We start from the raw sequence: 21,750 nt of genomic DNA on the forward strand, positions 1-21,750 counted from the left end.
GGTTTCCCCCCCCCCGAGCGCCTACCTCTCCTTCAATTAATTTGGAGGAATTCCCTTACATTCCTTACGGCTATCGTAGCCTTCCTGTATGGTCGCTGAGCGATCGAGGAGATGCCTGCCAAATCGCGATTCACGAGGCTCGATGCTTTCGCCAAGACGGTTGAGGATGCTCGCATCCGTACCACCTCCGGCGGAATCATTACCATAGCCTCACTTTTGGCTATTCTATGGCTTGTGTGGGGAGAATGGGTGGACTACAGGCGGGTGGTGGTACTCCCTGAGTTGGTAGTCGATAAGTCGAGAGGTAAGAGCTAAACAAACTGTGGTGTTGAAGTGGGAGCTGACCGAGTACTACGCACTTCGCTGTATAGGAGAGAAAATGGAGATTCATTTGAACATGACCTTTCCACGGCTCCCGTGCGAGCTTCTTACCCTCGATGTGATGGATGTCTCTGGTGAGCAACAGACCGGCGTAGTGCATGGCATCAATAAGGTGCGCCTGAGTTCTCCTGCAGAGGGCGGTCACGTCATTGATGTCAAAGCTTTGGAACTGTAAGTCAATTTACTCTATCTCGTCACTTTGAACGAGCCTTTTGGCTCATAAATTTTCCTATGTAGTCACTCGGAGCAAGAAGCGGCGAAACATCTCGACCCTAACTACTGCGGCGACTGCGGCGGAGTCCCGCAGCCTGGCGGCGAGAAGCGATGCTGTAACACCTGTGAGGAGGTGCGGGAGGCCTATGCACAACAACAATGGGCATTCGGGAAGGGCGAAAACATTGAACAATGTGAACGCGAGGGCTATGCGCAGCGTCTGGACGCCCAACGACGCGAGGGTTGCCGTCTTGAAGGTGTCCTCCGCGTGAACAAGGTGGTCGGAAACTTCCACATCGCACCAGGCCGGAGTTTCACGAGTGGAAATGTCCATGTGCATGACCTTGAGAACTACTTCGAGGGTGACCTTCCCGACGCCGAGAAACACACCATGACCCATATCATCCATCAGCTGCGGTTTGGCCCCCAGTTGCCAGATGAGCTGTCGGATCGCTGGCAGTGGACCGACCATCACCACACCAACCCGCTCGACAGCACCCAGCAGGAGACTAGCGACCCCGCGTATAATTTTATGTACTTCGTTAAAGTCGTTTCGACTTCCTATTTGCCGCTGGGTTGGGATCCGTTGTTCTCCTCGGCCGTCCATAGCGCCTACGAGGATTCTCCGCTGGGTAGCCATGGTATTGCATATGGCTCCCAGAGCAGCATCGAAACACACCAGTACTCGGTGACCTCCCACAAGCGGTCTCTGAGGGGCGGTGACGCTTCCGATGAAGGTCACAAGGAGCGTCTGCATGCTGCAAATGGCATCCCTGGTGTTTTCTTCAACTACGATATCTCCCCCATGAAAGTTATTAACAAGGAGGCACGGCCCAAGACTTTCACTGGGTTTTTAACCGGTGTCTGCGCAATCATCGGCGGTACTCTTACTGTCGCAGCTGCCCTAGACCGTGGTCTATATGAGGGTGCTCTGAGGGTTAAGAAGCTCCATTCGAGTTAGATGCGAGTGTCCACAGCGAGGCTGGACCTTTCCGAACTGCGAAGTGAAGATAAAGAAAGAAAAGAAGGAAAAAAAAAAAAAAGATTTGATACATATCTCTATAGAAGCTATAAGAGTATTGAAGCTTGGAGCAGAGGGAACGAGAATAGGGGGTGACTTTGAGGGGAAATTTTGACAGTCAAGGCGTTTGGGTACATGTGCATATTGTGATATACTTAGCAACAAGTCTTTGGTGTTTGGCATCTTTGTATCTCAAGTCTTTCGGTGCTTCTCCTATGAACGTTGTCAATACTGGAAGACTAGATGGCATCTTCTATAGTTACCCTAAGGTATCTCTAGGCTGAACAAGCCTAACTAGGCCATGTCGATTTGTAAACTTTACAACTGGGATATGTGAGATAAGTCTATGTTCAGTCAGAATCGGAGAATTGTCTATGAGCTTCACTCCCCGTTTCACTTCCCTCTCCTCCCCGACATTCTCCATCTAAAGAATAGCTTCTCAGAGGCCCAAGGGGCTATGGATGCAGTAGCCTGATGATAGTGGGAATTAGGTGAATTGGGTTACTTGGAGGGAAGCGGCTTTTGATCTAGGTTTTGGGGAGGTACATTGCTTGATAAGGTGTGATGAACCGGGGGAGAATGTATGGATTGATTTTTAGGACTTTTGTTGAGTTGTTATAATTGTATCATTCAGATTGGTGAGGATAGGGCGGAGATCAGAGAGAAACAGTCTTTATTGTAGAACGGGGTTTGGTCGTATTTTCTCTTGGGATGGAAAGACGACCTTTTCTTAAGGATTCCTCGGACCGAATAAGTCACTGGTCTAAGACGCCCGCTCTTTCATTCTAACTGCACGAATAAGACAATCCTGTCTAAGAAAAACCAAGCACGAGCAGAATTGGGCAAGAAGCATAATATTATCTCGGTATAAGTCAAAAGAACTACGGAGTACGGAGGATTTATTCAGCAGAGACCCATCGTCTAGTAACTGCATTGTGCTCGCTCAGCAACTGTTATGCGCCCATATTTACATGCAAATAGATGGCAAGAAGGGAAAAGACAAAAAGGAAAAAGAAAAGAGTGAGTGAGATCAGAGGTAGAGATAGCAAAGATCCTTCCCAACAGGTGAACCTTAGATCGATCGCATGGGAGAAATCGCTAATGATTGATAAGCAATGAATGATTTGTGAACGAAGCAAGAACCCAAGCGCCAGACCCCTTCTCACAACTCCATTAAATGCACGATGCGACTGCTGTAAAAGACCGAAGAAAGGAACACACAGCAACTCTTTTCCGAGCAGGAGGGAGATCTGAAAGTCTAGCTCTAGGACGCATCAAAAGGATAGCAAGAAAAACTCAAAGGGGTAACGTAAAACAAAAAGAGATCAGCGACAGCTCATGGGTGTGGTCAAAAAGTACAAACGAGACGGAGTCAAAATTTTAAACCTTGGTGGAAGAAGTAGGGTTCAAGGGTAAATGAGAGAAATCAATAATGCATGGCGTGTGCATTGGCAAAGTGACCAGGTTGCTGGCCGAAATACTGGCTTTGCTGATATGCCTGAGGTTGCGGGGTTTGAAGTTGCCCATACCAAGATTGGCGTCGGGGCTCCTCAGGTCGGTAAGATTGATTGAGGGCATCCCATGTGTGGCTCGCCGCTGGGATATTGTAAACACTGTTTTGGGTGCCACTTTGGATTCCATATGAGCTGGCTGGGGGTATCGGATGCTGCTGCCACTGCTGTTGACGCTGGGCGATAGCATGCTGCACCATGTGAGACGACATGCCCTCCATAATGCTCTTCTTCTCACGCTCCCGAGCATCAATAGCACCCACTAATCCCATTGGGTTAACCGGTTGTTGCTGCTTTTTGTTCCCACTGCTGAGATTAAAGAACGATGAACCTGTCATCCGAGCTACATGTTCCTGTTCCCGAGCAGAAAGGTGGGACGAGATATCGTTATAGTTAATCATACTATTGGCGCCGCGAGAACGGGGTCGCCCTTGGCTCTCTCTACCAATGCTCATTTGAGAATGAGATCGGTTGTGAGCCATCCAATCACCGGATACAGGCCGTGCCGGTGGGGTTGTTGGGGTCGCAGAAGAAGTCCGGTGATGTACATGGAGTGGTGGGCTGGGTGCTGCACGCTGCTGCACGAACTGCTCTGGCGTGAGACCAGGTGTAATTGGACGTGCGGCGGCCATCCCAGGCTGCCACAAGACACTTCGTCGGAACTCATCCTGGCTTGGTGACCGTGAGTGGCCTCGGTCCATCTGAGAGTATCGCTGTCTTTCGGTGGATTCCGAGTCACTCCTCTGGTGACCGAGCTTCTTCAATGTATCGGAAGTAGTCGGACGCCCAGTCGTTGGCATGAGAGTCATCGTTGGACCGAAATCAACACTGGGGATATCAGGGTTATGTTTTTGTGATGGTTCGTCGACGGAATAGTGAGCATCACCAATGACCAGATCCCTCCTGGGCTCCGTTCCGACAGTCTTCATTACGCCCATTCTCGGCCTAGGTATCGATTTAGTAGAACGTTTGCTGTAGACGGACCCATGCGTACTAGCGTAGTCTGGGGAAGTTGTGGATTCATCGTCATAAACGCTTTCGTCCTCCTGGTGGCGCTCCCTAACAGGCGAAGGGAAAGATGGCTGGTAAGAGCTGACACGGTTCAGGGCCTCTTCGTCAACAGTATGGCGCAGATCATCAAAACTAGGTTCAATGGGGCTTGATACAGCAGAGTCTTTGTACTGCTGGCCAGGAACTGGCTTTCTCCTGACAGACCTTTTGGTATCAATATGGAGGTTGCTCCCGTTTAGCTTCTCTAGAGGGGGACCGAATACGCTGGTCCTATGCTCTGGTGTTGGCGGACCCTGTTCCTGTGGGCTACCTCTCTTGTCACTCGATTCCGACAACAAGGAAGGGACACTTGGCATCTCAAATTCAGCCCTGTAAGAATCGGTAGGAGTTGGAGTTTGAGGCTTCTGATTGTCAGCCTCTCTGACCTCCTGGGCTTCAGAGGACATGGCGCCGAGCAGGTTCATCCTTCCTGAAGCGGCAGCAAGCTGCGCAAGTGTCGCGTTCGACATTCTATTATTAGCTTTCCTCAGATCTGGCGACGGGTGCGGCCGTGCTGAGGGCATTTCGCCTGGTCCATGGGTGAAAGCCGGGGGATTGGAGACGGGTGAAGGAGGAGAAGGCTCCCGGAAATGTTCTCGAATAGCTTCGGCCTCAGGCACAGTGTGAGAATCCAAACGTTGCCTCCAGTCACTATCAGAGCTGCTCTGATCATTGAACTCGTTGGTACTAGGACGCTCGTTTCCAGCTTGTATTAAGTCACGCGCCGAAGACGATGGAGAGCTTTCGACTACAGAAGCCTGCGCCGGCTTTCTGATAGCGGAGAGTCCAGCTGTATCTGAAGCACCTCGTGCATGATAGATTGGCGAGAAATTTGCGTCATTAGACTCCTCTTGAACTATCGCATCGGTGGACTGATTGTAGCCAGGTTCGCTCTCCGGGAAGGTCTCGTTTCGGCGAAGTCCAGCGTGAATATTGCTGTGACGACCTGGAAGACTCGCTCGAAAACGTGGTTTGCTGGAGATGCTGCTTGTTCTGCTACCAGCAGCTGCCATGCGACGTGCAGTCGCCTCCTTCAGCTGTTTCCTCCATTCTGCCTCACTCCAATCCTGACTACCCGCGGTTTGCATCAAATTGGCGATATCCAAGATGTCCAGATAGCCATAACGTCGCTGTTTCGGAAACGCAAACATAATGCTCTTAATGTGATTCGTAGCGGCAATTAGACGAGTAGGGCGTCCATAAAGATTAAAAGTGTCGAAAGTGGGCATCAGGAACCGTATCATCGTTTCGAACCCAGACACGGCTGGATGTGACTCTGGCATGACGAAAACAAATCCTTCTGAACTCGACTGTTGCTGAGAATGAATTGTGACATCGCCCTCAATCTTTACCAGGGTGGATTGATCAATCAGTGCCTCGGACTGAGGATATATAGCGTAAGCACTGTAGGCATTGGTGATTGTCGCAATCGGCTTCGCTTTCTTCGTTTTCTTCGTCTCATAGAACATAATGTTTCCTGTGACCAGTTTAGGTGCCCGGTCATAGGCTGACTTTTTCTTAAGAGACTTCTGCGCTTTTTGGAATTCCTTTTCATTTGGAGGGGTGATAACAAACCAACACCGCCTCCAAGGCGTCCCCGCCCCGAATCTCACACGAGCCCAGTCCTCATGCTTGAAGCGATTGCGTTCGAGAATAGTGCGTATACCGTTGAGGCTCTTCCCCTTTCCTGCAATGATTGCACCGGTGTATGCCTCGTACAGTGACGTATGTTCAAACAAGGATAATCGGATGGCTGAAGTCCATTGCACCAGAGAATGGAAGGAGTTAAAGTGCAGAAGGTATCGATTCTGACCCGCTGAGCAGATACTTAGAACGTTCTTCACTGTCGGTGTCTCCGAATTCCGCGTAGGTAGCGTCTCGATCTACGGTGCCGCAAAATTAGTGAAGGCGGAACCCCCAGGCTATAGGTTTGGAGATATTGCAGACTCACCACTTTGATGGACGCATCCGCCAGGTTGATAAAAGTTGGAGGGCTTTCTTTTTCACCCGCTGCGTCCAGCGCAGCGGCATCCCACAATGAAAGAGCTGTCCCAATAAGTTGTGCATAGCATTCCACCCACTGTCGATCAGGACAGGGTCGGCCATCTGCGCATTATTAATTAGCCGCGATTCTGATCTACCTATATCTTCCGAGAACTCACGGTTATCTAAATCATTCAATTTCAGAAAATAACCTTCATGGTACAGCTTGTTCGCATGACTGTTGAGGAAAGTGAATATCGGCTGGAGCTCTGGGGCCGTATCTTGGGAAATCTCTATGAACGGAGGATCATGTGAAAAGATCGTTGACGCAGGCCGCGATATCCGGCGATCGTTCGACGACAATCCTGTTGGCGAAGCATCTTGAGGGGAGGGTGTATCTGTATCCACTCTTGACGGAGGTGTGTTCCCTGCGACTGAAGCTGAGAATGCCCGATGACGTTGTTCTGGACGATCTTTGCGGGACGAGCCACCGAATGCCGATATGAAAGATAGCACTGATAACGCAAGGGGCGTTAACCGTCGCCGTTCACATTCCTGAAACGGAGGGACTAGGGACTAATCTACTCACCACGCGAGCGACCCATATTGTCAAAATCTAATGTATGAATAGAAGTGGAAGTAGAAAGACTACTAACTTCCACGTCGTTCTGATGTCACACTTAGCGCACGAGAGACAGATAACGTGGCTAGAGGACGAAACTGAGCCGGGTCGTCTTTAGATCGGGTGGACAGAACGAAGGGAAAAAGGGACTAGTATGTAAAACAACGTTGTATGGTGAACCCGAGTCTCCCGCACGGAGATACCGTCCAAATATCAGGGCCCCCCGACACGACTTGCGAGTTAGGTATGAGGGACAGCCTCCATGGGGTTTCCTTGGAGAGTTCCACACGAGCGAATGACGATAAGCGGCAGACAAAGAACTGGGAATGGTGACGAGTGAGAAACGCAAGGTGTCGGACTGCAAGCGCCTGACTGTAGTCACTTGAACACTAGGATGTCTCAGTTTTCTGTTGGCCAGCGGAAGGTAGCGGGTAGAGGAAGATGTAAACAACTAGTGAGAGAAGAAGAGATGGACGACAAGAGGATGATAGCGATGTAAGTACGTAAAGGAAAGGAAGCAAGCGAGAGACAAGAATGAAAGTAGCGAGGGAAGAGAATAACGGACCAGAAACTGACAAGAGGAGAGAAGGATAGGAAGAAATGATGATACCTTTCTCCTACAAACTGACCCAAACGAACCAAAGAAACGTGGGTCTGGAGGTGAGTGTGTAACACAATTACCAATGGGTCTTGGAACAGAAGAACCCTTTGTTTTGTTACCGGGTCTGTTCTTTTGAATTCAATGTCAATCAACGAGTCAGTGGTGAACAGATCATAATCTATTCATGATTTACGTCAATGGGGAGGAAATTCAAGATCAAAGATCAGTTGCCAGGATTCTAGGATTTTCTCAAAGAAAAATAGCTACGGAGGCAAGAAAGTAAGTACTTAGTACATGTACCTACATACTATTCATCCATTGGCAGCCTGCATGAATGTACAGAGTACAACTTTCTATTTGCTAATACATGGAATTTACCGTACCGGAGTGGTTCTAGGCTCAGTCCCCGCTAAACATTTTGAGATGTATTTTATTTTATTTTAATAGATTGGGTAGGCCGAAAAGGTAGCGGCTGGCGTCATCGCATGTGTGGCTGTTTTTCTCAAAATAAAAAAAGAAAAGAGAAATTTAAGGTCCGGCAGGGAAAAATTGAAAAAAGTAAAAAAGGAAAGAAAAAAAAAAGCGTCTCATCCCTGCCGGTCTCCCCCAAATTGATCAAACAAAATCGGCGTGGATCAGAGAACTTCGCTGCATGTCCCATCGATTTCATAGGAGGCGTTCTGTTTTTTCTTTTCTTTTTTCGATCTCTCCTTTCAGTTTCAGGTTAGCACCCATGATATAAGGCGGGACATAAAAATAATAATACTATTAAGATAAAATAAAACCCAATGAATCCCGAGGGTCCACGATGACTATCAATACAATTTAGACTATTTTCACCCAATAAAATATATACTTTACACGGTGTAACTCCTACCCCCGAATCTCAAACGGTGTGTGTATCCTGGACAAACTGCCCAACCTCCCCCCGGGATTTTGTCGCCATTGACCCGGGCCTATAAAATCTAAATCGAGTACGGAGAAATGCAAAAAATCGCTCTTGCAATCCAAATATAGTAACTTAAGACCTGCATGTCTTACTACATGACTACTTTGTACCAGTACAGATACGGGCGCCTGTTCCGTCCCTTTTTTGCCTTACCATATCATTCGGTCTTCGCCCTTCTACAGGTGAGGAGGAGAAACAACGTGGGCTTGGCTGCCAAGATCGGTTTGGCCACCTAATGTCTACTAGTACATAGTTAGTATCGAGTATTCCCCTTTTCCCATTAGTAGTCTGTGCACTTGGCTTGGATGGAATGGGGTAACCCGGGTGGCCTGGTATTTGCTTGTACTCGGTAAGGGTGTGTTTGTGTATCCAGTTTCTTCAAATGTATTGCCCCAAGTGGATAATATATGGAACTCCAGTCTCCCGCACTGCCACATCCCTTCTGTGCCACAACATCAAGTGCTTCGGAGGAGGTTACATTCCCATTAAACTAATATGGCACTATGCAGCGCTATTTATATTAAATAGGTATCCTTACAAGAGACTAAAACTACTGTATTCGACCGCCCCCTTTTGACAGCCTCCTTTTACCCCTTTACTCCGAGTGGCATGTAAATTTCACTTTGCAGAACAGGAGAGAATATGTGTGGCACATAAAGGCCCAGAACTAAATAAGGTACCTGATCGCATCCATGGATACCATGTTCAATGCCATCGAAATATTACCTGTTCTAGATACACTGAATAATATACATTCAATTTCGATGACAAGCGATAAATCCGCGTCTCTCCTGAATGAACTTTGCTTGATTAGATAATTCCGACCGTATAAGTTAACTACTATGTATGTATGTACATCCATTTACCGTTTGTATTATCTATCGTAAGAAGGTTTTCTCCGGTCGACAAAAAGTCATGGACGGCACGGAGTAGAGCGTGTTGACCGCCCACAGTGGCAACTTGCAACGAGGACATAAAGTATGAGGTCCACCGCCCTGGGAATCTGCTACGCTCAAGTTAAACCTGCGGACCGGCCGGGATGGAAGGTCGGCCTTGACGCGCACTCCGGACAGCGATCGTTGCTCAAAAGGATCGTCTCGATGCAGATATGACCTCAGCAAGTGGAGGAGCTGGATCCCACAACCTTGGTTGACCATCCTCCGTGCTCTCCACGTAATGTTGCTTTTCTTTCACCTCATAACCTTCCAATGTATCTCTTTCTTCGCTTTTATTTCCTGCTTTGTTACCGTACTTGCAGGTCAACGTCTCGTATCATTGAGCAATGATACTGTACTGTGTTCCGATTGTCTGATTGTTAGAAGTGGAGACCACCATCTGTTAGGGTTATTCTCTCCATAGTACCCCGCCCCAGCCACCAACAAAAAACATTGAGTAGCTTTCGCGCGCATGATAGACAAAGCTTTAGGTGAGATATACTTAGTACTCAGATCCGCTTTAAGCTATTTACATTAAACTCAAGCCAATTAGATGTTACGGTACAAGACCCTACCTACCCCATTGACAGTTCATCAATTGCGCAATTCCAAGCGTATCCTACATGGTACATAGCACCGTGCTAAATCAGGTCGCTCAGACGATCAGATAAGCGAGAGACTGCCCACCTCCCCAGTGCCAACTCCGCGTTGACGATTTTCAACCGGCACTCAGAAAGACGTCAAGCGGCCCAGTATGCAAAGGAGCAGCCTTACGTACTCTCCACTACGTATCCTGTGGTCCCAGTCATCCACGTGTTTCTGAACGGGGTCACTGTACATACTTAGTATGTACTAGAGGTACATGCATGTTACACGCACTTCATTCAGACCCAACTGCAATATATTCCTAGACTGCCCCGGAATAATAGCGTTCTGTATTTCAAATTCTGCATGCCAGAATTTATTATATCGTTTTATTGACACTTTGAGGGTTCCATATTCATGCCCTTACCAAGGCTTCTGATGACTACCGCTAAATTCCTCTGCATCATGCTCATGTACTCCGTACTACCTACGTATCATACGGCTGACTCTGACTTGCTCTTCCTGAGCCTTTAGAACCCCGTGTTTGGGATGAAAACTAACATTATCAGACACTTCTCATCGATACGACCAAGGGCCACGAAGTTGTATAGACAACAATGGTCTTTATCTATTACAGTGAAATTTGGGACGGATCATCGTACTCTAATATGCTCCCTCAACGTCCTCGAGATGGTCATGTTTCCGTAAATACTTCTGACCCAGTATCTCTCTGCAGGAAATGTCTGTTGGTCGTCGACCATTTCAGATAAATGCTCCGTACGCACTTGTCACTATGGGCCAGTTCATTAAGAAATGTGAAGAGGAAGGCTTTGAATTGCAATGCATCATTTGATCTTGATCCTGACGCGACTTATGCAATCTGCAGTAAGTGTTAGTATCCAATGGCCGTGTATCATGTCGGAGTCTACCGGACGGTCCGTGTGTACGATGGGATCTAGCAGTTGAACATAAAAGAGCGATCAAGAGCTTCGAAAGGCTCCTGTGAATGTTTGACGTTAATATATGGCTTCATGCAGAGAAAGCGATGCGTGGTGTCCGCTACGCCTTGCGACAACATCTATCGTTGGTATTTGTATAGCGGGAATACGTACTCTATATCACTAGTAAGCACCGACATGGTGGCAAAGCTCAACATGTTTGTATGGCGAGAAAATCTAACCAGGATCTCGAGCATAATACGTCGCTCAATCTAGCAACTGCTGCCATCAGAAAGTTCGGACCGTTGAGGCTTCAGACCCACATTGTCCTTCAATGACAGGTGATATATCACATCTAGAAGATCATCAAATGAGTCTGTTCTCCATATTGGATGGCTATTCTACTGTGTCGCCTGAGCTCACAATAAAAATTGACTGCATGACCGGTGATTGAATTTGAGAAAGGATGAAAAGTAACTGAAAGAGTCTAATCCTAAATGTTGGAAAGTTACGTCGTGTTGAGCCTTCTCTATCACTGACATCGCTGTAGGAGTGCACTGGGTTTCATTATCACAATCTTTCCACTTATGATAACCAAAAAACTAAAGTCATTGATGGGTCAAATCTGCAAATCGTTCGTCGTTATGCTCAAATGGAAAAGAATGATTTATCAACATCGTAACTGTGAGCAAAAATAAGTCGGAGCAGAGCCGCAAAGACAATAGAAGATCAGTCATATTGCTGATATTACTACTCTTAGAAATAAGTATCAAACCTAGACTACATACAATGAGAGGGAAATGCTCTTTGTTCGAGCTTGAATAGATATGTATATACATAAAACTGGCAGCTGATCTTGTTAGACTATAAAACCCTAGAATACTGTGGCTTGTGCTGGCAGTGATCCAAAGCACGTATTGTTATGATATAAGACTCTATAAACATCCCACCGCATATTTTTACAAAGAAAAGTCACAGACATTAGTATCAGTGGAATGGACGAAGAGAAGCTACGTCCCTTCACTACTACGGGCAAGTACTGGTAAGTTCAGTGGAGAACACACCTGAGAACATTGTATTTCTCCATTGTCAATCGCCATATCAAGGATGTATGTTATATTGCTGCTTGGGTAATCTAATTTGTGGAAGAAACCTTTCAGCGATTTGTCATTGTGAGAGCCTTGCAGTGAGGGTATGGACTTATTCACTCTAAGTTACTGTCTTATCCTGGAATGTCAGTCTCTAATGCATTCACTGGATTTTGTCTTATGCACCTATGGAACCCCCCCTCTCTCTGTTGTCGTGTTGGACTTGTTTGTTTCCCTATTAATCTCTTCATCTTCTCTTACACAGTTATGCAGCAGAGACACGCCTGTAGATCTCTCCATTAATCCTGATCAAGCATACTTATAACGATCTAGATCCACTATCTAGGTAATCACTGAGAACGCTGCCTAATTCTTCCAATACTAACCTGTGCTGGTTCCATGCACTCTACTGTTTCTTGGCTTGCTTTTATTAAAGCATAGCAAAACGTGATACTTTGGGTCCTGAATTCAATTTCCATCGAGTATTTTATTGGGAATGCAACATGGAGCTGTTCAGGCTTTGCCCTACGCCCCCTCCGGAGCATTCTGAAGAGGATAACTCCGCCTCGGCCATTGAAATTCCGATGAATACACATGGCTATGGATTGTTGGACGAGAAAGCGAAAGAGATCACCGATACCGAAAAAAGGAGAGTGGAAGAGCTGATGCAGCAGTTCACCAAAGGCTTTGACCCCGGTTCCTTTCCCAGAGAGGTCATGGACAGTCTTCCTTTGCTGTCTGACAACCTTTTCCCCGGATCGTATGCTCATTTATCAATCATTCTGCTCGAGAACTGTGGTAAGATGCAGGGCATTCAGGCAAATTTGGAGAATTGGATTCGTGAGCGTTATAAACGTTGGGCGATCACTTTCCCCGATGATACGAGTATCACGGACGAGACATTCTTCGGCGCCGAGTTCGAGATGCTGAGAAAACTGTTGGCGCCTTTGCGTGGAGAGGATGCTGCGCGTGTATACTGGATGAACTCCAGATATCCGCATATTGTGAAGGTGTGTCAGCAACTTGAGGCCTCTGTGAAAGTCATTGAGGAGTTCAAGCAAGACATCCTGGGAGCAATCAAGTCAAAAGACGAGCACAGTAAGTAAGCAGACCCCTGCTAACTTAGAGCACCAGGCTGACAACCTGCTTAGAAACCATTTACAGCCCTCTTCCTGTATCCCAGGCCCGGGCAGCAATGATGAGTATGAGAGACATTCGACTCCGCGCGTGCAGGGCTTCCCTGAGCTGGGATGGCTTTTCAGAGTCCGATATCGAGCTTACCGTGTTTCATCAGTACTACAAAAACCACCTGGCAAGATCGGACCCAGCGAAAGCGCGCGCATCTGGGTGGCTGCCACCATCGTCGCCGAAAACCCCTCGTGCCTCTGCCGAAGAAGCGGAACCGGGGGATTTGGCTCACTGGCCATCTGAGGATTCCAACAATGTGTCTCTCAACCTGATGCTCAAAACGGCCCTATGGTTGAGCGTGGCGAGAGGATTAGCTGCTGTACATCTCTTCTGCGATATCGCCAGACACTTCACCGTCCACAAACCGTCCGCGAGGGCCAATGACAGTTACATTTCCTACTTGCTACATCTTACTCAGATCAGAATCTCGGTAGATGGGGTTCGATCACGTCGCTCTACACCTTTCCCCTACCGTGACGAGGCCTTGTCCCGCTGCAACCCGGACTACTTTGGTGATGTGTGGCGATCTAACCAGAGTTTGACAGCTGATCTTGTCGGGAACGTGTCTTTCTACAAAGGGTCTGATGAGAACTTCAAGCTCGCAGATGCCCCGCCGCCTCGCCGTTCTTTTCGTAAAGAGATGCGTACACTCGAACAGACTGTTGCGATCCAGGGAAGCTTGGCTGGGACTTCGTCTCCGGTGGATGTTCGCCCAAGGGGGAGGCATGTCCTTGGAAGTGGGATGGTAAGTTACTCGTGATAACTTCCCCTCAAATTAGAATAGTCTAACTGACATCCATCACCTCTGACTAGATAGGCAGGATTGAGGCTCCTCAGCCAACACACCTTCCAGCCACAGTCCCTGCCCTAACCCGAGCAATAGAACGAATCACCTTGGCAGAAGCTCATGAGCGCCCTCTCATCAAGCAGGCTACATCAATGCACGGCAAGAAGCCTTAGGACACACTACAAAGCCCCAGAGAGATGGTGAGACTGGGGTATTGCACATCACGATCCTGCTAGCACAGAAACGAATAAAAACTTCTTCTTTTCTTAAAAAGGGATATGGAGAATATTTAGCCTCTCGAGCTGGGCCTTCTTGAAGTACATACACAACCAATGTTTTATGAATGATGGTTAGTTGATTCAGGGTTGTTTACTGTAATTTCATGTTCTTGTCTATTGCGCTTCCTGCTGTCTTCGCCTCTCTTCTCGCCATCTCATTCGATTTTCTGCAGAAATCTTTTCTCCAGCTCTTCTCCCTCTTCAATTCAACTTTGGGCGTTCACAGTTCATTATTTTCTCAGCAGCCAGAACAGGTCCTACTATTCCCATTGTCAAAGGAGAACAGACGTTGTTCCATAAAAAGGACCGTAACTGGTCCTGAATCCAATCATCAACATATTGTGAAGAATAAAAAAAAAAATGGGCCAAAATTTAACTCATTAGACTAGATATGTCTTGTTCCTTTCACTTTCCCTCCCATTTCCCGCTTATACCTTTCAGTTTCGAGAACATATACTCCAAAAGTACCTACTCACTAGGAGTCAATATAGCATGGCTATGATTGACATGGAAAGGTACGAAAACTGTTTCTTTGGCGGGAGTTATTGGGGCTTGTGTATGCTAATGATTTTTGCAGCTCGATGTCTCTGTATGTTTTCTGCTCACTTGAGACTTGGCTGTTAAGAACTGAAGTTTGTACAGATTACGCGGGATATAGAAAGATGAAGAGTGTTATGGGTTTATTTTTTATGACCTAAATTGGCTGCATTGGGTTCATGCTTTGAGAGGTAAAGTGGCATATACTTCATTATCTGCACTAGTCTGCGAGGTACTTCTGTGGTATCATATGCGCAAAGAAAATAGTAAAAGAATGAGAAGAAAGTGATAAATAGAAGGAAAAAAAGACGTCGCCATATATTGCCGATAAGAAGAAACCGAAATGTTTGTAGGGAATCTCTATGCGTCCATCATATTATATGCTAGTAAAGGGTCAATCATCGCCATATCATCAGCATTTGATGTCTTCGAATTAACATCTTGCATCATAAAGTTGGAGTCGAATTCCAGGGTACTAGGGAATTCTTGTAGGTTCAGGCCCGCGAGGGTATTTTCGTCCTTTGCGCTCAGGTCTGCGCTCGCACCCGAGGCTTCCCCTAGTATATACGGTTCATAAGAGGGGTCATCGTTGTCAAACTCTAGGCCGTAGATTCCAAGCATGTCACCGGTGATAGGCTCCGAGTCTTCAGCCAACAATGCTCGCTGCATGAACATATCGCGGATCTCGTCCTCTGTGCAGCTGTGTTTGCTGCCCATATGCACCCAAAGATCATAGTTGCGGTGAAAGCGGTGCGCGCAAGTGTCAAAGAAACACGAAATACGGCGACCTGTTTCCTCGGCGTAACCCTCACCCGTCAGAGCGGCCAGCGCTGATATACCAGTAGGTCTATTTTGAGCATTCTGCTGTCCTTTACCCAGACCAAGACGTTGTCGTCGTTCAGCTTTAGCATTCAGGCAACCAAGATGTGCGGTACGAATATGTTCTTCGAGAGCGAGTTTGCTTCCATATCGTTTTCCACACCCATCGCCATTCCACCCCGCTACCCTTTTGGAGCCCGAGAGATCTGTCTCGCCACAGACAAACCGTTTCTCGCCTTGATGGACGGTCCTGATATGGACCGTCAGGTTCCCCTTCTTCGTGAAGCTTCGATCACACCCGGGGACTACACACGGGAACACTTTCCGTTCTTCGAGACTTACATCGCCGTGTGCGACTTCAAGATGCCGACGTAGTTCACGGGCTGTCGAGCATGTGATAGAACAGTTAGGGCATTGTGGGGGATGGGCAGTTTTGATGTGAGCCTGAAGAAGAGCATAGGTAGGAAAAGTCACTGCAGACATGCCAGCCGAAGGATTATTTGAGGACGGGTCGGTTACTTCCATATGCTGCGAACACTCTGTGCAGCTGAACCGCTTTTCCGTATGAACTCGACTCTCATGTGCTCGCAGGTGACCAGCTGTGTCAAAAGCCATAGAGCATTGTTGACCAGTGCTTGGGTCAATATTCGGACATTGGAATGGTTTTCGCTTCAAGTGGACGGTCGTTATATGCTTCTGGAGGGTCGAGTGCTTTCGAAAGGTTTCATTGCAAGGGGGGTATTCTGTACAACGGTACTTTTCTTTTCCATCATGGGCAGCTAGATGACGACGAAGACGGGACCCAGTTACAAAGCTCTTCCCACACCCCGGTCGGTCACATACGTAATCTCGTACTCCGGTGTGAGCGCTCTTGATATGATGGTTCAAATGCGAAGCTCGCAAAAATGTCTTATCGCAGTTATCGTGTGTACATTTGAAGAGCCTTTCGTTATTATGCGAACGAAGATGCTCCTGGAGGCGAGCTGGGCGATTGAAGGCCTTTGTGCATCCGTCGAAAGGGCAGCGGTGAGTCTTTAGCTCGGAAGGGTACCTGGCTGAGATCGTTGATATGGGAGTTGCCGGGGTTTCATGGAGGCTATTGCTATCTATACTCCCTTCATCTGATGATTCGTAGTCGTAGTCGGAATGAGCTTCCTCATAGATCGGGTCTACATCAATTGAATAATGCTTAGTCTTTCTCCAAAGATTTTAAAGGTCGCAAGGGAGCTTCCTTACCGGTATCATCCAGCGCCGTCTGCTTGAGGATCTTCTTGGGTGTATCAAAGCCTTTTGAAGCTTTTCTTTTTTGACCCATAGCTCAGGAACACCAGGGTTACTGCCCCCAAGCCTATGGTTTCATCCAAGACAATAAACTGATCAAAGAGCGACAGTTGAAAACAACGATAAAATTTTATCTAAGATCGCTTATCGTTAAATTTTGCCGGAAAAAGCTGTTAAAGCGGTGAGGTTAGACTCCCCAAAGGGACTAGTGCCTAAGGAACTTTTCCGCCGCCTTCTAGAGTCGCGATATCGAATTCTTCACTCGGAAGCTCCGTCGCAACATCAATCGCTTCACTCCAAATCGCCCGGGACTCCGTGTTGGCTTTTCATTCGCTTGTGTGGCACTTGTTCTCCATCTTTCCCCCGTTCCTTTGCTTTTAAACAGGCACAATGTCTGACTACGGTGACCACGGTGACGAGGACAAGTAAGAAGCCATTTCTCCACAGCAACCTACAGCTAGCGCAAAGAGAAGAGGATGCGCCAAACATGATCTCTTTGCCGATAGTTGTTTCAATAGAAGTTCTTCTGGTTTAACACTTTTCTAGCTATGACTTCGACGCCGGTCAGGACTACGATGACAATGAGCCCGAAGACTTCTTGAACCCCGAGGACATTGAGGGCGTGGAAGGCGCAGAAGCATACGGAGAGGATCACTACACTCCCGCAGTCAATGGAGATCGTGTTGTCGTTTCGGGCGACCCCAGCGCCGGATACTCGGGGAAAGTGATGGAGCAAGTGCGGGAAAGAAAGGTGCCGAACGACCAGCGCACGACAACCCCCTACATGACCAAATATGAGCGGGCGCGTGTTTTGGGCACCAGGGCCTTGCAAATCAGGTGGGTCATGACCAGTATTTTCCCGAACGTCGGGGGCTGTTGTTCTGACACATTTCTAGTATGAACGCTCCTGTGCTTGTGGATCTCGAAGGAGAGACAGATCCTTTGCAGATCGCCATCAAGGAACTGAACCAGAAGAAAATCCCCCTCATTGTGAGACGGTACCTGCCTGATGGATGGTAAGCGGCATCTTGATCCTCTAGCCTCCCAGAGTCAGGTCTAATTATTGTGTCTCTCATATAGGTACGAGGACTGGACATGCGAAGAATTACTCTAAATAAAAATATGGAATGGGTGGCTGTGTATTGGAAATTGGGCTCTTTCTATTATCATGTACGTTCTTTCATTCCTTGTGTGCAGCATAGCGTTTGGAGTTTTGGAGTAGGAAAGCGGACCGTAATGGCTAGCCAGCCTAGGTCACTGGGAAGGGAGAAAAACCTCAAAAACGATAACGCAGTACAGTCTATTTCAATATAGAAAAAGAAAATAGTTTTGATGTTGACAATGTTGCTTTCCATAGGATCCTGCCATGCTACTATAAATAATCTTAGACGCGCATTTACATCTATCATCCGGATTATGATGACCAGTTTGCTATATTTACGAAAGTCTTCCAACTATTTCTACACATTACCTGTGTACCTCAGGACGAGCCATTACTGTTTGCACAGTGCTCGTTGTATGAGATTACCGGAACCAACTTCAGAGTCATTGCAAGCCCTGTGGGTATTCACTCAGAAGGATTGGCTTTTACGCTTCACGTGTTTTGATATAGGTGATTCCACCCCAAATGGTTGAAGGTTTCTGAAGGGCATCGCAGTGTCCAATTTCGGAAAGCATCATACACTTCTATTCTTGACAGCTTCTACACACTATATCCCATCAATGATGGGTCTGACAGCCGTATTATATTGGTTGGGCAGCCCAAACCGTCTCTATCTAGTCTACCATACATAACTCAGGACTGATGCAGTCAGTGTCGGTGGTTTAGGTCATACACCGCGGCTTGGCTTTGACGCGGACGCAGAGCCAAGCTTGATAAAGTTACCCTAACGTAAGATGTAGTGGAGACATGGAACCAGGTATAGAGAGAGGGAGATGACAGAACTCAGGAGCAAACTACGTACATTGATTGAAACCGTTTTAGGGTCTGCACCGGGAGAAGGATTTTCCAGCGCCGGATCAGATCCTTGTCAAACGATGCAAAAGGAGATGAACAGGCGATCAAGGATCCTTTAAAGTTCCCCCACATTCTGATACAGTAGACCTCGTTACATCGCTGCTTTAGTATTGTCCGGAGGTCCCTGGTTGCCAGACGGACGATAATGGCCTTCATGCAGATATCAATCGACATCCCCCACGTGGAGATTTAGAGCTTCTCCGGCTCAATAATGGTTATTGCTCGGAGTCGAAATGGGAACTCCGCAGACTCCACTGGGTCGTGACTCATGGAAAGGACCTTAATTTCGTCCACCTCCTTTTTTAGGCCGATATACGATTATATGGGCCGAGTCAACTGATACCGAGACAGCCAAGATTACTGGAAGATCTTCCCTTGGAAGATTGAATGTGACATAGATTAATAATATGGCCTCCTTCCCCGCTGGATAATCGGCACGTCGCCGCACTACTCGGCTAGACGTTTGATGCGGTGACTGCCGAGCACTCTTCCTTGAGCCAATGATGCGACCCCATGAAACTACAAGTCTCAGTCACCATCGGTCTGAAGCTCAGGTGTTGGGCATTCGAAATACTTGGGGTAGCTTTGCAGTTGATACATCAGGATTGAAGATTCAGCATCGGGATATCGCAGTCACCGTCGGCAATGCGCCGTGAAATGCCTGACGCCCTGTGTAGTGTGTACTTGGTAATTTAGTCGCTAGCCAGTAGGGTGCATTCCACCGATGGGTCACTAACAAAATTCTCTGTTCTAGGCTGCTTTTTCGCAACTTTTCCGTTTTTCTTGAAGGATGGGACCCATGATTGTGGACCATCCTCCCCGAAAGTCTCCACCGGCCCTAGGTTTAACCTGGTGCGCGAGCTTAGCCTGGTATCGGCCCGCTGAGACAAAAGCCGCTGAGAAATTGTAATGCCAATGTATAAATCTCCGCTTTTCCGGTCTCAGACCACTGTCGTTTTCTCTTCGCTTATCTTTTTGGGGTATCATTACTACTAGTCTGCCAGACTTTGTCGAATAGCGCCTTACCCAATTTGACCACAGCCTCGTTGTGCGTGTCTATCTCACCCTCCCGTCCTTGTTGTCCTTGCTTGTGTCTTCTATGTGTTTCTGCATTCGCAGGAGGACTGTCTAACCGCAAGTGAGCCGCTGTCGAAATGGGTACGGATGCTGATATCGAAGAGAAGATTGTCGTGGATCCCGGGGCCGGCAACAATCTTCATAATGGCAGCGAACAGACGTCCGATTTGTCGGACTCTTCTTCTAGAGGGAAAACCGAAGAAGAGCCAACTTTTGACACAGGGTTGACTACCTGGCTGCAAGTCCTGGGCTCGTTCTTCCTGTTCTTTAATTCTTGGTATGTACCATGCATACGCCGTGCGATTCACTGGGACATAATATAACCTTTACTTGAGAGGCCAACCCGCTAACTTCATCATGTTTTAGGGGTGTCATCAACACCTGGGGTGCATTTCAAACGTACTACGAACAGAGTTTCTTGTCCGACATGTCCTCAGACTCTATTGCCTGGATTGGATCCTTGCAGTCGTTCCTTCTCATGTTGTTCGGAGTCGTGACTGGTCCCCTATTCGATGCAGGCTATTTCCGTGGCCTTGTCACCTTTGGGACCTTTGGGCTGCCATTTGGCCTTATGATGACTAGTCTATCCTCCAGGTTCTGGCACCTAATCCTCGCACAAGGAATCGTTATCGGATTATCAGCCGGCTGCCTATTTGTCCCCTCCGTCGCCATCCTACCTCAGTACTTCCAAAAGAAGAGAGGGTTGGCCAATGGACTGGCTGCTTCGGGAAGCAGCATTGGTGGCGTGATCTACCCTATAATGTTCAATAAACTACAGGAGAGGGTTGGGTTCGAATGGGCTACGCGTGCAATAGGGTTCCTTTGTTTCGGAACCTGCTGTATCTCATGTTGTCTCATGAGAATGCGCTTCCAGCCTAAGGAGAAACGTAAATTGTTTCAGCTTTCAGCGTACAAAGAACCGCAATTTGTCATGTTTTCCCTCGCTATGTTCATGGGCTTTTTGGGTTTCTACAACTTCTTATTCTACGTTCAGTCCTACGCCATCGAGACAGGGATTGTCGATTCCAACCTGGGTTTTTATCTTCTTGCAATGTTGAACGCCGGGTCCACCTTTGGACGAGTCTTACCCAACTTCGTTGCCGACCATGCCGGCCCTTTGAACGTCCTCACCCCTGCCGCCACCGCCACCGCTATTCTTGCCTTTGCTTGGATTGGTGTGCACAACGTCCCTGGTATCATTGTCTTGGCCATTCTATATGGTCTCACTTCCGGTGGTTTCGTTTCGCTACCACCGGTGGTTATGGCTAGCATGACCAAGGACATCCGCAACTTGGGAACACGCTTGGGTATGGTTTTCTCAACCACTTCGTTCGGACTGTTAATCGGAACACCAATTGGCGGTGCCATTCTGGACAGCACTCATAAGTATCTTGGTGTCCAGCTTTTTACCGCCTGCTGTCTCATCACAGCTTCTTCAATTTTTGCCGCGCTGAGACTGTCACGCACTGGCTTCCATCTTGCTGTTAAAGCCTAAACTCAAGTGTCATGTCTCTTTCTACCAGGCATACAGGGCAAATGAGGAAACGCCGTTTTTACCCTTTTCGGCCTATTCCCGATAGGAAAAGCAAGTCGCTCCAGATCAGAGCTATCAGCATTCCTTCTCGGGGGTTTTGTTTCTCTACACGTTGTCAGAACAGAGAGGAGGGACATGACTACCTCGGGACTCACTAATCAATTGGCATTTATTGAGAACGCCAGTCGCATAGCCAAGCCCTAGCGGTACACCTCGAGTTGAACTGATCGAAACGAACGAACGATACCTCACATACAAAGTCATTGCATTATGCCGAGAGGCTGGAGTTTCGGGCCCTACAAAAGTTGCATCCTTTCATAGATACTTGCATTTAGATTTGCACTTTATAGATAAT

At 47.6% G+C, this 21,750-nt stretch overlaps 5 protein-coding genes across 5 annotated transcripts; 3 read left to right on the forward strand and 2 right to left on the reverse strand.

Moving 5' to 3' along the window:
• Nucleotides 1-111: 111 nt before the first annotated feature.
• AO090003000808 (retrograde cargo receptor ERV46) lies at nucleotides 112-1,555 on the forward strand (the record flags this gene model as incomplete). Its single annotated transcript, XM_001819892.3, has 3 exons — nucleotides 112-304; nucleotides 372-552; nucleotides 619-1,555. The coding sequence occupies 3 exons, from the start codon at nucleotides 112-114 to the stop codon at nucleotides 1,553-1,555; spliced, it is 1,311 nt and encodes a 436-aa protein (XP_001819944.1).
• Nucleotides 1,556-3,041: 1,486 nt separating this feature from the next.
• Nucleotides 3,042-6,764, reverse strand: AO090003000809 (PH domain protein; the record flags this gene model as incomplete). Its single annotated transcript, XM_023235044.1, has 4 exons — nucleotides 3,042-6,059; nucleotides 6,128-6,222; nucleotides 6,339-6,674; nucleotides 6,749-6,764. The coding sequence occupies 4 exons, from the start codon at nucleotides 6,762-6,764 to the stop codon at nucleotides 3,042-3,044; spliced, it is 3,465 nt and encodes a 1,154-aa protein (XP_023090102.1).
• Nucleotides 6,765-12,380: 5,616 nt separating this feature from the next.
• Nucleotides 12,381-14,025, forward strand: AO090003000810 (uncharacterized protein; the record flags this gene model as incomplete). Its single annotated transcript, XM_001819894.1, has 3 exons — nucleotides 12,381-12,975; nucleotides 13,029-13,810; nucleotides 13,879-14,025. 3 exons carry the CDS (start codon nucleotides 12,381-12,383, stop codon nucleotides 14,023-14,025), a joined length of 1,524 nt encoding a protein of 507 aa, XP_001819946.1.
• A 1,002-nt stretch (nucleotides 14,026-15,027) lies between these two features.
• Nucleotides 15,028-16,801, reverse strand: AO090003000811 (C2H2-type zinc finger protein; the record flags this gene model as incomplete). Its single annotated transcript, XM_001819895.1, has 2 exons — nucleotides 15,028-16,655; nucleotides 16,723-16,801. The coding sequence occupies 2 exons, from the start codon at nucleotides 16,799-16,801 to the stop codon at nucleotides 15,028-15,030; spliced, it is 1,707 nt and encodes a 568-aa protein (XP_001819947.1).
• Nucleotides 16,802-20,288: 3,487 nt separating this feature from the next.
• Nucleotides 20,289-21,356, forward strand: AO090003000813 (uncharacterized protein; the record flags this gene model as incomplete). Its single annotated transcript, XM_023235045.1, has 1 exon — nucleotides 20,289-21,356. One exon carries the CDS (start codon nucleotides 20,289-20,291, stop codon nucleotides 21,354-21,356), a length of 1,068 nt encoding a protein of 355 aa, XP_023090103.1.
• Between the last annotated feature and the right edge of the window lie 394 nt (nucleotides 21,357-21,750).

This window comes from Aspergillus oryzae, chromosome 2 (assembly GCF_000184455.2).
Source record: "Aspergillus oryzae RIB40 DNA, chromosome 2".
Lineage (NCBI taxonomy): Eukaryota > Fungi > Ascomycota > Eurotiomycetes > Eurotiales > Aspergillaceae > Aspergillus > Aspergillus oryzae.